The 15,835-nt window shown below is 34.1% G+C and overlaps 1 protein-coding gene across 4 annotated transcripts in view; it reads right to left on the bottom strand.

Moving 5' to 3' along the window:
- Positions 1–5,873: 5,873 nt before the first annotated feature.
- Positions 5,874–15,835, bottom strand: part of up (Troponin T, skeletal muscle) — a 44,912-nt gene continuing 34,950 nt past the window's right edge. For 2 of the 4 annotated variants that reach the window (XM_072534473.1, XM_072534475.1), the window contains 5 exons: positions 14,198–14,290; positions 10,951–11,031; positions 10,736–10,814; positions 8,290–8,520; positions 5,874–6,110 (listed from right to left, as the gene is read on the bottom strand). In XM_072534473.1, coding sequence (XP_072390574.1) covers positions 8,309–8,520; positions 10,736–10,814; positions 10,951–11,031; positions 14,198–14,290 — 465 coding nt within the window. In that variant the 3' untranslated portion in view covers positions 5,874–6,110; positions 8,290–8,308. Of the gene's footprint in view, positions 6,111–8,289; positions 8,521–10,342; positions 10,422–10,735; positions 10,815–10,950; positions 11,032–14,197; positions 14,291–15,835 lie in introns of all 4 variants that reach the window. The other 2 variants (XM_072534471.1, XM_072534474.1) reach the window with 1 other exon arrangement.

Raw genomic sequence — 15,835 nt, 5'->3', positions numbered from 1 at the left:
CGACAGTTCGATTTCATTAAAAATTTTTAATAAGGCTCGTGTCTCAGACCAGGGACGGTTTCTCCATTGGTTCACTTGTGCAGTAAACATCCAATAAAATTGGATGGAATAAATTTACAAACGTTTTTGGAAATTGTTAGAACCCGTTTCACATAGTACTATTGACATAGCCACAGAAATTAGAACATAGTTGGAACTGCTTAATATTTCCGAATCGAAGCCTTCGAGATGTGGATATACAGAAAGATACTGAAAATATCTTATGTGGACCATGTCACCAACGTTGAGGTCCTACAGCGCATGACAAAAGAAAAAGAAGTGCTTAATTTAATTAAACAACGTAAGCTTGAGTACCTCGGCCACGTGATGCGGAACGAAGAAAAATATCGAATTCTTCAACTTGTTATGCAGGGTAAAGTATTTGGCAGAAGAGGACCGGGACGCCGTCGTATCTCGTGGTTGAAAAATCTCCGGCAATGGTTTGGGATGACCTCAGCGGAGCTGTTGCGCAGAGCAGTCAACAAAACCATGATAGCCTTGATGATCGCCAACATCCGGACCGGATAAGGCACTGAAGAAGAAGAAGAATATTTCCGTAAATCAGCTAGTATATCAAAGCTATGATGGAGCAGCTGTAAAAAGACATTTTTATATTATTGCATACGACAATAAAACTTATCTCATATTTCTTTTGTTTTATTTATATAGGAACAACAGTAATAAATAATATCAAATTTAGACAAAAAACGTTGAAGCTCCCAAAAATTATTCGCCTGCGGCGCTTATTTATTTACCCTTTCTATAATTACATTCCTTGATTTAATTGAATACTCTTTTTAAATTGCCACGAGCGGCCATTGTCCCAGACCTAATCAAATTCCTTTTGAGCAGCCTCGAGAGTAGAGTAAGTTTGGGTGTTGTAGGCGTTTGATTCCAATTCTACAAATGAAAGTCTGGGATGATATTAGGATAGAAGCTCTAATTTAAAGATAATAATGAAATTTCCGAAACAGTCAACAAAGTTAAATATCTCGGCTGAAGTTTAAATTAATAATGGGATTACTCACAAGAGATTCTATGCTGCATGGACTATATGTGTTCTCAATGTAGTGGAAGCCTGCTCTTTAGCGGAGCCAATATCTAAACGACTAAAAGTTTTTCGAAATGTTGTTCTATTGCCGCATGCTCGAAATTTCATACATCTATCATGTCACAAACAACACAGAGATTCAATGTATGAAAATAGATCTGAGAGATACGCATATTGTGAAAATCATATTGTTATACTTGGAGCATGTGATGAGCAATAACAAGTACCAATTGAGCCAGTTGATTTTGCAAGGAAGATGGAATTTTTTCGCCAATTAATCAATAATATCTAATACTTCTATTAAATATAATAATTATAAAATAAATACAAATGAAAAGTAATGTCTGACACAAACAAATTGGAGCAAATATTTTGTCAGATTTATTACTGTGTGGAGTCTTCTTCTTCAAGTGCCCTCTCCGCTACGGAGTTTGGCAATCATCATTGCTATTCGTATCTTTGAAGCTGTTGCTCTAAATAATTGGTTAGATGTGCACTGGAACCAGTCTCTTAAATTGCACAGCCAAGATATATGTCGTCTCCCCACTCTTCGTTTGCCCTGAATCTTTCCTTGGATAATTAACTGGAGCAATCGGTACTTTTTCCCTCTCATCACATGACCAAGATATTCCAACTTTCTTCTCTTGTTCTTCGTTCATTCGTCGAAGAACCACACTATTTGTTACTTTGTCTGTTAAAGGTATTTTCAAAATTCTTCTGTATATCCACATTTCGAAGACCTCTAGTTTATCGGTATTGCTCTTGTTTAAAGTCCAAGTCTCTACTCCGTACAGCAGTATCGAGAAGATGTAGCATCTAACCAATCTCATTTTCAGGTTTAAGTTAATGTGAAAGCAGCTCGAGCCTTTCCAATTCTAGTTTTTATTTCTTCTGTGATGTCATTGTTGTTATTAACGCTTGTTCCCAAATATTTATATTTGTGCACCCGTTCGATTTCGTTATTGTGAATGTACAGGTTTGCATTCAATCTTTTTTTTTTTTTAAATAATCATGAATTTCTTCTTCTTGACGTTCATTGTTAACCCTTTCTCTTCACTAGCTGTGACTACCTTGTTTAAAATGGCTTGCAGGTCTTCTACTGTCTCCGCCATTAAAACCATATCATCTGCGTATCTAATATTAAATGGTTGGCCGGTAACTTTTATCCCAATCTCTTCTTCCTCCAATGCTCTCTTCATAATTTCTTCCGAATAGAGATTAAATAGCAATGGTGACAGCACACCTCCTTGTCTAACTCCTTTTTTAATTTGAATTTCATTTGTTGTGTTATTTTCGATGTGTGCGACTGCTTTCTGATTATAATACAGAGTAGATATTATTCTTATATCGCGAGTGTCTAACTGTTTAGCTTCCAAGATCTCTAAAAGTTGGTCATGCTTGACGTTATCAAACGCCTTGAAATTAATGAAACAAGCAAATACATCTTGATTCATATCCAAACACCTCTGTGTCAAGATGTTAAAGGCAAATAATGCTTCACGAGTTCCATATCCCTCCCGGAATCCAAACTGAGTTTCTCCGATATCTTCTTCCAATTTTCTGTAAATTCTATTGTGAATTATTTTGAGGAATATTTTTAAGGTGTGGCTCATCAGACTGATCATGCGATGATCACTGCACTGCTTAGCATGTGCCTTCTTGGGTAGAGGTGTGGAGTCACCTTTACGATTTAAAACGGTATCAATTTTCTTTTACATAGTGCCTACTAATGTAATAATAACAGTAATTTTGCTAAAGTTATTCCAAATTTGTCTGTCTAATTTTTTTAAGCCCTTGTGAAACTGTAAAGTTGTGAAAGAAGTGAAATTGGTCGATAATTTTTCAGGTTTGTGGTATCTCCCTTTTTGTGCATTGGTATTGTTTTAACAGTATTCCATTGTTCGGGTATGTTGCCTTAGAATAGACATTTATTAAATAGTATTTTTAGATATGTGATGGCTTGTTCTCCGCCTTCCTTCAGCATTTCTGCTAGGATTCCATCGCTTTCAAGAGCTTTATTTCTTTTACTGCTCTTTCTATTTCTTCGTGGCTTATTTCGGGCATCACTTCTGAGTTGACATTTGTTTTTTTTTTCAAGTTCTGCTTTGAGGAGTTAGGGGGATCGTTTGTGGAACGATACAGATCGGGTAGAACTTTTCAATTGAGTTTGATATATCAGATTTACTTTTTTCTAGTTGTCCTTATTCATTTTTAATGGTTATTATGTTTTTCTTTCCTAGTTTCGGTTTGGTGCATTTCAGACTTCGGTTTTTCTCTATGACTTGTTCTATACGGTCTTCTTGATGTTTTTTAATGTCCTCTTTTATCTTATTCTTTCCTATTACTCGATTAAGTTCCTTAAATTCTGCAGTGTCTCTTTTGTTTTATCTCAGAAGATCTTTTCTTTGTTTCGGCATGTTTTGTGATTCTACACTTATTTTGGATTTTCGTTTTCTGTTAGCGGTTGCCACTTCTGAGCTTGCATTTAATAATTTTTTTGTTATGACTTCATTGATTTCATTTAAGCTAAGTTTATCTCCTCATTGGTTATTTAGGTTACGGGATCGATAAACCTGACAAATTAGAAAGAAATGCAGGGACTGCTTTGCGTCAGCTTTCTCTGTCACAATGGGAGAACGGGCTGGTATGCGAACTGGTGTTCGAAGTGCTTTTTTCACCTGAGTCTTAGAGTCTCGATATGAGATAGATCAGGACTGCTTGAAAGCCACTTTAAAACAGGAATATTCATTTTCTGCAACCTGTGCCATCTTGTTAAAATATAAATCTCCTATCTGGCAGTAGAATCTCATTATTGGAAGGCAATATTCTTGTCAAATACTTTTGTACTTCGAAGCTTTGACAGTGTCATCAATGAAAAGGAAATTCAGCTCCTTTAGAGGACATACATCATCAGCCTTCTTCAATCGCCAAACTTGTGACGATAATATACTCTTATCGTCTAGAGTACGCCTATGTATTTAACAAAACATGTTTTTGTACCGTCATTGGGCATATAAAAGACCGAGCAGAAATCCACTCTACGCATTCTTTGTGTGTTTAACGAATAATACTTACCTACCGGAACAGGTTAAACATGTTCTTATTCAGAGTTATCCGACGTTGGCGAAGGCTTCTCGATCTTCTGCCATATGGAATAATTGTCCTGCATTTGGTATCTCAGTCCATTCACGAATGTTTTTTAACCAAGAAGCCTTTTTTCTTCCTATACCTCTACGGCCTTCTATTTTGCCTTTAAGGATCAGTTGTAATATTCTATACCGATTTCCCCTCACTAGATGTCCCAGATAAGACATTTTCTGATGTTTAACAGTCTTTGGCAATTGTCTACCTTTGTTGGCCCTTCCTAGTACTTATTAGTTTTTCTTGCTATCCAAGGTATCTTCAGCATTCGTCTATAAATCCACATTTCAATTCTGTTAATACTTGATACTTTTAGTGTCGACACTTCTGGTCCATACAAAAGTGCAAACCAAATATAGCACTTAACCATTCTTCGTCATAGTTCTAAATTGAGATGATTATTGCAAAGAAATGTCTTCTCAATTTAAAGATAATTTCATGTAATCAAATGAACTATCTTTCAATAACCAGGAACGCAACGCAATATTGGCAATATCATTATAAATATATATATATATATATATATATATATATATATATATATATATATATATATATCTGAATTGTCAATATAAATGAGTCAGATAAAATTAAATTATTAGAAGAATTTTTCACCAAGTAACAAAAACAAAATGTGTTTAATTTATTAATGCTTGTATTTTTAGAACGATTTCCGAAGTGGAGATTGAAACGTTTAAACTTTAATTGTGGCATATTCCCATTAAAATAGTAATTACTATAAGATGCCACAAGAAAATAGCTTCAGAACAATATGTGATATCATGTATGAATCTTACTGCATGTTCCCCGCTAATTACCCCTAGTGGTTGATGCGGGTATATTTGTGTAAATAAAAAAATATATGAAATATTCTTCTCAATTTGAAACTACATTTTTGATCACATAGCGTATAGCATAGCATAAAGGGTACGGACATACCAAAGATACATGAATGTGCGCTGTGGAGGTCGCGGTCGAGGTTTACATCGATGACGGGCAGAACATACCGAAGATACCTTCCTCTCAGTGTTCTTTGCGGTTTCTGAGGTGACTGACATGTGTTCTGGGAAAGTTAGCTTTTTTACAATATAAAATTATGTACATGAGCAACAGAATATATGTCTTCAGGTAAAAAGTAGTGGATCATTTGTAATTCTTTAAATTCGCCAGGTTTCGGTTCATCCCATAAATCATAAAAGGCAGTATCTAGGAGAATATCATCACCTATTTAAAGAGCTTAAGAAACTCCACTCAAGACAGATTTTATGCTTATATGAGAATGAGTCTGGATACATTTCAGTATATTTATCATACCATCCGCATCTCGAATGGCGAATGTCACGTGGTTTAAAAACCGCCAATAAACTTGTAATTTACCACGCGATCAACAGCTGGATCGCGATGTAAAACAAACTATTTTGTTTTCGCATCGACATCGCTGTAATCCGCGATGATGGATCGCGAGGGTGAACGGGTGAAACATCCTTGGTATGTGCGATCTCATAAGAAAATGAAGGTTTGTTTTGACATCGATGTATGTTCGTACCCTAATAAGAGTAGCAGTGCGTGATTACATTTGTAACGCTATACATACGATTACATATGCTATACTGACGCTCTACGTGTGGTAAATAATAAAACATTTTTAATATTCAAATGGTTTATTTATAACTTAAACCTAACATACAAATAAAACACCATTAAAATTTTCTCTTGACAATATTACAGTACAACTTTATTTAATAATAAATATAAATAATTTAAATTTGTTGGAAAAAAAATAAAACAAATTACAAATTCTATTGATGATAATTGGTATAACTTGTTTTTATTTCTTATTGAGAATCTGATGTTACGTTTCATTAAATAGATAACAGATCTGAAACAAAAAAGCTGCATTATTTTTAATATTTAAGTACCTACTACTGAATTCATTAAAATCGTGTATAAACTGAATTGCAATATGAAACATGATTATCATCAATTATTTCAATAAATTCATGTAAAATTTTAATATGCCTTTCCCTAAACCATCCTTTAACACGTCTGGCCAACGTGGAGTATTATGACTTTTACTTCAAATAAGGCGAATTTTAAAACCGAGAGAAGTGTACCTTAAGTGGTAGAACATCAATTGTCAAATCTCACACGTTGAAAAAGTCTAGCCAATAGATTATGAGGAAGATAAAATACATATACATAATAAAAAAGGACTAGGTAAGGTATGGGTCGCTCTGTGAATAGAGGTGAAACGACAATATTCAGTGGGAGGTGCATTTATTATCATAGGTACTAAAGAGAGATAGACAGACCACTAATATAGGACTCAGCGTTTCACTATTTTTCTCACGATGCTTAGTTTATTCTTATTATGTCTATGGTCATAATTCGCGTTTGCCACAGAACAGAAACAAACCACGCAGCTGTGGATGCTTACCGGTGTATATATCAATATACAATACAAGAACACTATCAACTATGACTAACAGAATTAGAAAAGAAAGAAATGCATTGAATATAATGAAAACCTCTTATATTTACTTTATAGACTTAGAAAAGGCGTTTAACAAAACCTCTGAGATTCCTAATCCAAATGTAAAACAGATCATAAATACTTGGCAGGAATCAAATGTACTAAAGATAATAAATCAAAGGATGCAACATTAAATGTTAAAATGAGTAATACAGGGTAATACACGTGATGCTTAATAACATAAAATGGAGATCAGCTAGGATCAACATCGATGGAGAAATGTTAAATCACCTATGTTTTGCAAACAATTTTGTACTGATTTTAGATCACATCCAGGAAGCACAATACGCGTTAAAAGAGTTTAAAAATCTTGTAAGGAAGTCGGTTTGAAAATAAATATTGAAAAACTTAAGTTCGTGACAAATCTAGTGACTAATGCTTCCTATAAATAAAGTGTTTTAAGTACCTAGGTATAAGTATATTAGCCATAAAATAGGCATCGACTGAGACAATCAAACAGAAGAAGAGATTCAAAGAAGAGTAGATCCAACCAGAAAGCAAAACTTATGTCCCGTCTGTACAGGTATAAAGAATATGGCTACTGACAGTATTCAATTCCAGAATTTAAATCTAATTTGCACAAGTCATCCTGACTTAGACTACAATCGATTCTAAAGTGTTTTGTAATTATTAAAAGAAACTGGTAACGTAGGTTGAAGAATTAGGTGCGTCCATCAATCGTCACTGTCACCTGTCAACGTATTCTGCCTTCTGCCTTATCTTTAATGGCTCAGTCAAACAGTTTATACAAAATTATTATAATTATGAATTGTTTATAAGTTTTAACAATTGATTAATACAGGGTTTTTAATGGCGGTACCACACTTCGCTATGTATTATTTGTTATGCGGCTTCGCTGTATTCGCTCAAGTATTTGTTATTAGTCAGCGAATAAGCCGACAAATACGCTATTTCACACTTGTGCCGGCGGGCCAAACATGCCAAATATTTGCATCATGCGTGTATGGCAGGACCAAAACGTGGACGTATTAACGATCGCTGCAACTTATTTTTACTTAAATGCAGTTTACCAATACTGGTTGTGTCATGTCATCAAGGCTGTATCTGGTATAAATTCAGAAATCTCATTACCTTTTCATTTGTCCAGTCCATTTCACAGTAGGTACACCACAAATCAGAGCGTAATAGGTAAGATAGTTGTATATAAGCACACAAATTTGTCGAATTATTGGTTCAAGAATAACGAAAATTACAATAAAAGTAGGTCAAGATAAACAGCGAGAGAACCACCACCGGTGCGAGCGAAGTGTGGACAGTCGACACATACATTCGCCATTCATTCGGCTTATTCCTTTGAAATTTGTTACAAAACCTACAAATGGATGGATAGACGTATTTGCTATTCGAGTATTTGCTTATGCGTGCGAATAAAGCAAATAATTAACAAATATACCCTCCACACTTCGTTGTATGCGGCCGAATATGGCGCATAACGAATAACGCGTAGCGAAGTGGCCGTTAATTAAATAATAAAAATAAAATTTCTTGGAAAATAAAACCATACCTTATACATTTCTTGGCATTTATTCTTCCTCCTCTTCCTCATCATCTTCCTCTTCTTCGTCAACCTCGACTTCTTCTTCTTCTTCCTCCTCTTCTGGTTCGGGTTCGATCACTGGTTCTTTAAGATCTTCATCATCGTCAGCAGCTTGTTTACCTTCTTCTTCACCTTCTGGAGTTTCTGGGTCACCAGCTTTCTTGCCTGGTCTTTCACCGAACCATTTTGGAAGTCTTGCTAAACATTATTAATAAAATTGATTAGAATAAAGTTTTTTTTCATTGCAATTAAAGCGAGTTTTTGTGTTATATTGGAGGTATATACATATATTTTTTGCAAGCCAGGTCAGCAATAAAATTAAGCTACAATTTAAATTCGGACTCAGAAATAAAAATTTTACATCAGAGGATTTAAAAATGGAAGCAAAATTGCACAAACTGAAAACAAAAACAAAATAGGGAGGTAAATTGTTTTCAAATGAAGAACAATTTTGTATACAAGCAATATTTGTAAAAAGAAAGAGACAGTAATTATGTGAATTATGTAAGGAATAAAGTAGTAAAGAAAACTAGAAGATACAACTAAATTTGAACAAATAAGAAATATACACTTTGGAAAAATTAAAGGTAATAGTAATCAATCGCTTTGATTCAACTTTTAAAAACTTATGATTCAGATACATATAGACTACAGATGATACTCATAGACAGGTGAAAATTCATGAGATAGCAGGACAGACAAATTCAGGAAGCGATGTTTGAATCTTCTTGTTGGTGGCGACCATCATAGCAACCTCCACTTTGCACACTGCTCTCTGAAAAGATTTGTGGTTGTTGTATTGAACCACGTACGTAGGCCTTTTAGCCAGGAAATCCTTTGCCTTTCTGGTCCTCGTTTTGTTTCTACTTTTCCGTGTAACATTAGTTGCAACAATCCGTCTCCTTCGCTGTTTCTCATGATGTGGTGATTTTATTGTGGTTAAGAACTCTGTTTTTGTATTAATTTGTTTTTTTCTGATCTTGTTAAAGGTTTCACATGCATTCTGGAGCAATTCTTCTGCATTATATGTTTGTTTCATGTTACTTAGCTTCTCTGAAAAAATCCGTGCGACTGGCTGTTTTGTTTCCTTACGTCTTAGTCTTCTCATATCGCATTTTTTAAGACTATTCTTTTTTGTAACCTTCTTAAATCTAAATTCAAATTCACCAACAACAGGAACATGATCTGACAATATATCAGCACTGGGGTAACTTTTAACTGATATGCATCTATTACGGAATCTCTTGTTCACCGTTATCTAATCAATTTGACCCCGTATTACGTTTCTTGGTCGATTTTGCGGAGAGACTAAAATATACAAGCGTGTTGGTCGTAGTTTGAAATTTGTATATTTAGTAGCTTTCTTCTTCCTCTATAAACATTTTAAATCTTTCTCCCCTTTCATTTCTCTTCCCTAGACCAAAATCACCACTCCCTTTACCAATTTTTATCAATTGAATTTACCAACAACTTATTGCTCAGTGAATTGCTCTACATTGCTCAGTGAAAATTGGACTGACAGAAAGTGCGAATTGCAGATTTTGACAGGCTGATGACGAGAGGGCGATTCACGTTCTTTGTACAACTGCCCAGGGTTGGATAGGACAACACTCAATACATTTGAGTATTATCAACTCAAGCCCTACGACTTTGTAGAAGTGTCACTTGAGGCGACAACAGACTTTGTTAAAAAGGCTGGACTGAAAGGACAGCTTCAACTTAGAGATGGGCCATAATAGATCTTGTAGATCGAGTGGAAAGAGAACAACTAATAAGACATGCATTTTGCGACCAATTTAGTATTTTATTTATTATGTGAAGTGAGTAGAGGTTTATTTAATTGAGTGAATCTTTCTTGTAATTATCCAATCAAAAAAAATGTACAAAGCTGTATAGTGTGAGTGTTAGCAAGTATTATCTGGATCTGCGTTGCGGCAATAATATACATTTATTTGTTGTTAGTGGTTAGTTAAAATCATAGAAAATACTTTTAGTATTTCCTTTATAAATACAAAATTACTTTTTTGCCTGGAATCGAATTGTCCAAATTTCTCTTTCCAAGATTTTTCGTTGAGATCTTTAACGATATTTTCGAATCCCTTAAATAAACAAAAACACATTCAAACAAATATCATAAACAACAGTACAAAGAATTAAAATATTAAGAAATATTGTGATGCAAATAAAAACATTTAAATAAATGTAAAGTGGTATTAAATTAGGATTGTAATTTGTACATTAACGATTCTAATAACTGAGTTGGCGCTGTCAGTAGTATATGCAATCACTTTATTTCATAATATTTGTTAAATGATATAAATTAAAAAAACCAGGACATGAATAACAATTTTTCACTTGATACAACACCACACATTTATATTTCCACAAGACTGCACATTTTTGAAAAACGTACATCGTGGTCTCTTCATAAAATCTTCAATCCTTGTTTTCCATACTTTTTCCAAGGTATCCATATAGAGCATATCAAAGCCCTAGCAAAATATTAAAATTATAAATCCAGTAATTTATTGTGAGGTGTATCGTGTATGGAACTGTTATTGTTGTTTATTTCATGGTATAAATATAGATAGTTTCTTATTAAAAAATTAATATTTAAGTGCTACTTACTCCTTCAAATAGATGTTTTTTATCACTGTACGACCTAGTGTCTACACGACGTTCATATTTGGAGGCTACTTGGATCTTGGGCTAAAACAAAAACTATATTACAGCAGAAATAAAAACTAAATTTGATTATATAGAAAAAGTAACATATTTATACTACAGATCTAATTGAGCCTTGACTTCTCTAGACTGATTCATCGGTTGTTCCTGTTTATTGCAAATTTGCTGCGCCAATATTTTTCGCATTCTCACGTATGCCATCTTTCTGTAAATGCTATTAAGAATATTATATCACTTTCATCTGTTATTTCTTTATATGTGTTATTTCCTTATTTCTGATATGTTAAGCTCTCCCCTACTGTTTTGCTTCTTCTTCTAAAGTTGACCACATTGACTTATCTTATTCTATTCACAGCAGCTCGAAATAGAACAGTTGACGTTAGACCAATCCATTTCCTAACATTGGTCAATCAGGATTTACGTCTACGATAAGCCTCTCTTGCCCTAAATCTTGCCTTGTAGAATCAATTGTAGAAGTCGGTATTATTTTTTCTTTTTCAAATTTTTTTGATATTATTTTTGTGTGTTCGGTGGTCTCAAAAGTTTTATATTGTATGGAATACTTCTACTTTTCCCTTTTCACATTTGTCATTCTTGCTCTTATTATTCGTGCATCCATCAAGAAGTGGCCCGAGTCTATGTTGGCTCAGCGATCACCATCATTAGCGGAGTCCACTGCTGAACATAGGCCTCCCGTTAATAATTTCATTACATCCGATCTTGAGCACCTTGACTCCAGTGGTACTGGAAGGGCTTGATGTCGTCCGACCACCTTGTTGGAGGACGTCCTCGATTACCCGATTACGATAAGCATCATAGCTAGGTCTCCATTCTAAAATTTTCTTGGTCCATCTTCCATATCTGACTCTGGCAACATCTCCTGCCCAGTTTCATTCCAGCGTTGGAATTCTTTTAATGGCGTTCGTAACACCAATTTTTCTCCTAACTATTTGATTTAAAACTCTGTCTCTGAGGGATATATTCAACATTGACCTCTCCATTGCTCTCTCTGCCACTTGTATCTTATTGATTACTTTTCTGGTATAATAATAATTATTATTATTATTACTTTTCTGGTAAGAGTCACCGTTTCTGCTCAATACGTTAGAACTGGAAGTACACACTGATCAAAGACATGCAAGCACATTATCCTGTTTAACTCTGTTGTTTGATTGTCTCTTTCTAATTTAATCTCGTGCCACATATACTTATAGGTATAAACTTGTTCAATTTGGTTCCGTTAGTTGAAATGTTTTTGGCCAGTACAAAATTGGTCATGTACTGTATTTTGGAAAAGTTTATTTTAAGGTCAACTTATGTGCAAGAGATCTGAAGGTCTTGAAAAAGTTGTCAGGCATGATCTACCCGGATTGCAATAAGGACTATGTCGTCTGCAAACCTCAAGTTGTTCAGAAACCCCCCATATAGCACTCTATAATAAAGCGGTGAATAGTTTAGGAGAGATGGTGTCTCCTTGCCCAATATCTTTCTCCAAGGGCAATGTGTTTGTGTTGCCAAAGTACATTCTTACTGTAGCTGTTGCGCCATTATATATATTCCGAAGAAGAGTGCTATGGAGGTATGCTGGACTCAGTCAAATGCTTTTTCAAAGTCTACAAATATTATTATCAATGGCTTGTTGTATTTTATAAATTTCTCTATCAAGGATTTTATTACTTGTGGGTGGTCATTAGTTCCAAAGCCCCTTCTAAATCTGGCTTGCTTTATTGGTTTGTGACAATCTAGCTTAGGTCCCAGTCTGTTAGTAATTATTCTCATAAAGAGCTTATAATTAAGATAACAAGATAATAGGTCTGTAGATTCCAATTTCTGTTACATCTGCTTCTTTATGCAATATCATCATAATGACACTATTCCCTTTTTCTGGTGTAATTCCTTTAGAAGAGGCGGGCATTATAAATAGTTTTTAAAGCTTTTATGATGCATTCGCTTCCTAGTGTTATCATTTCACTTACAATGCCATCTTCTCCAGGTGTTTTATTGTTCTACGTGCCTATCACCGCTGATTTAATTTCCTCTTCAGTTATATCTGGAAGTTCCTTTGATCCTTGATTTTGTATTATTGGGATTTCTACCTCTGGAATGTGAGTATCTCGACTATATAATGTTCTGTTATACTCTTCGATGATTCTCAGTGTCTCTTCTTCATCTCATATAAATATTCCTCGTTCCTGTCTTCAACTTTAATTTTAGACCTTTTAGGCTTAGGCTCAGCGGTATGAACGAACATACATTAGATTATAAAAAAGTCAAGTTAGTTTGGAACTGTCCGCAGAATCTGATTCGTATTGGAAAAAGTATCAACGCAAGTTTATTCTTACTGCTTGGAGATAATAAACGAAAGAAGGGAACGAAAAAGCGGATCTACTTGCTAGAGAAGGAGCAAAACAAACATTCATAGACCTTCCATTGAATTGCAGATTTTGTAAGGGCAACTGTAACCTAGGGATGAGAAATAAATAGACCTTTTAAGTCGAGTAAAATGTTGGTTAAGCGCCTGTTCATATTTAACGTAACCTAACTTAACCTATAAAAAAATGTATCAGAATGTGCTATTTGTTTTGTTTTTCCGTCTGGCTAAGTTCATGTTATTTTATGAATGTGTACTCATACCGACATTTTTCTTGAAGCTGACAGAATATTGCCGTTTTCAGTCTTTTGAGTAACATCACGACCATAAGCAATGAGCATGGTTTGACGTTTATTTGTGATATTTTTTTCTTTTCGTCAGTTATTATAATGGGCGTTTCTGCTTAGGGTTCCTCATTTTCTTTTTTAAACATTTCTGCAGGAAGGTCAACCATGTATCCTCTTTTATGTACGTTATCTTCACCAGTTCTTTCATTTCGCTTCTTTGTTGTCTTATGAAGCGCCATACTTGTTTCTGTTTTCAGCAAAAATTTATTTCTAGTCATTTTGTAAATCTTTTTCAGTATTCTCTTTTGTTTTCGTCACCAGTTGATGAGCTTCAGTTCTTATTCTCTAATATTCTTGGTATGAGTCATCCGTATGGTTGAAAACAACTAGAAATAACATTGGAATATAAAAAGATAAAAGTACATCTGTAAAAATATAAGAATAAAGAATCAAGAATAAGCTGTTGTTAGATTTTCTTACTTAATGCAAATTATTTAATATTAATTACAATAAGATAATTATTTATACTTACAGGGTATTTGCCTGTGAGGGCTTCAGGGTCTAGTCCCTTTTTCAAGGCTTTGTGTCTCAACTGCTGCTTTTGTCTTTCTTTCAATTCTTTAAGCTGAAAAGTTAATAATATATTGAGTACAAGAAATTATGCATTCAAACGCGTTTATGTGCTATACTAAATAATGAAGTTAAACTTAAGCTAAAATTTAATTAAAGCTAAAGTTAAACCTTGAATATACAACTTAAAATCTTCATTATACCCATTAAATTGAACACCTACTATACTAGAAAGGTAATAACAAAAATTGAAATTGAAATTGAATTGAAAACGACCCATGTAAATGTTAAACGAGGTGTTAACAATCAAGACATATTGTAATAGTTATTACAAAATTTCGATTATCAGGAATTTCACACTAACTAATTTAAAGTACATAAAAATCGAATCCAAAAAAATACATAACGAGATTGATTAACGATGACAGATTATTACAAGAAAAAGTGCAATGGAAACAACGGGAAATCAGTAGGCCCAGATTGGATACCCTCTGAATTAATCAAATGCGTTGATGATAAAACCCTGCACATACTTTTAAATCTAGTCAACATACTCTACATAACAGAATAGATCAGTCAACTACCAATTTTCTCATGACATGACACTCTTTGATAGAGGTATAAAAATGGTGGTGATAAAAATATGTAGTAAACAAAATATGCAAAAGACTAAACGTCATTATTTACTTATAAAATTATAAACAATATAAGATCACTATTTGATTTTAACCCATTAAACCCGTCTACGCACCCTTTTCATTTTTATTTTTTTTACATACTGCTAACATACTTAGTACTCTGACAAGTATTCACAAATATTCTAGCATGTTTGTTTTATCTTTATAACCATATGTCCTTTATTTTAGATCAAAAAACTGTTTTAGGGTAAGAACACGTAGAACGCCGGCGAAGTGGCGCGCTTAGTGCTGGTGCTGACAAGCGCTTATTTTCAGCGCTTGCATGCTTTTACGTGGACAAGTAAAAATCTGGATATCAGCATCAGTTTGTTTAAAACTTTTCGTAGTGAAAGATGTCGTTGGATTCCCAAACTGAAGATGAAATGTTTTTATTAGAAAATGTCCACTTATTTCGTGAACGGCGGGAATTCGGGGAGTACCACCACCTCTTTCCGAAGCTAAAAATGGACAGTCAGAGATTCTTTAGATACATGAGGATGAAGTTGGACACATTTAATTACATCCTGAGTAAAGTAGAAGAAAGTTTATAAAAAAAGTGGTGTAACTGGCATCATCAACCCATACTTCCAGAAGAACGATTAGTCATTTGTTTGAGGTAAGTATAACTTTATTGAAATTGCTTTTTTTTACAAAATAATGCAAAGGATAAAAACTACATATAGTATTTATTGGTCGCTTTCCCCCATAAATCCATAATGTACTAATATAAAAATGTGAGTCTTGTTCCGATGCAATACTATTGGTTGTTGATGGTGTTGAAGCATGGGACTGTGGTGCGGAAGGAGATTGCACGGGTAGTAATGGCTGAATTCTAAGCAAATTACTTGGGTACGCAAATTATTGAACTTATTGTTGGATTCTCCCGCGAAACTCTAAAATTCTTTCTGGCATAATTTTTTTAC

This window comes from Diabrotica undecimpunctata, chromosome 6 (assembly GCF_040954645.1).
Source record: "Diabrotica undecimpunctata isolate CICGRU chromosome 6, icDiaUnde3, whole genome shotgun sequence".
In the NCBI taxonomy this organism is placed as follows: Eukaryota; Metazoa; Arthropoda; class Insecta; order Coleoptera; family Chrysomelidae; genus Diabrotica; species Diabrotica undecimpunctata.
This window is presented reverse-complemented; position numbering and strand designations above follow the sequence as displayed.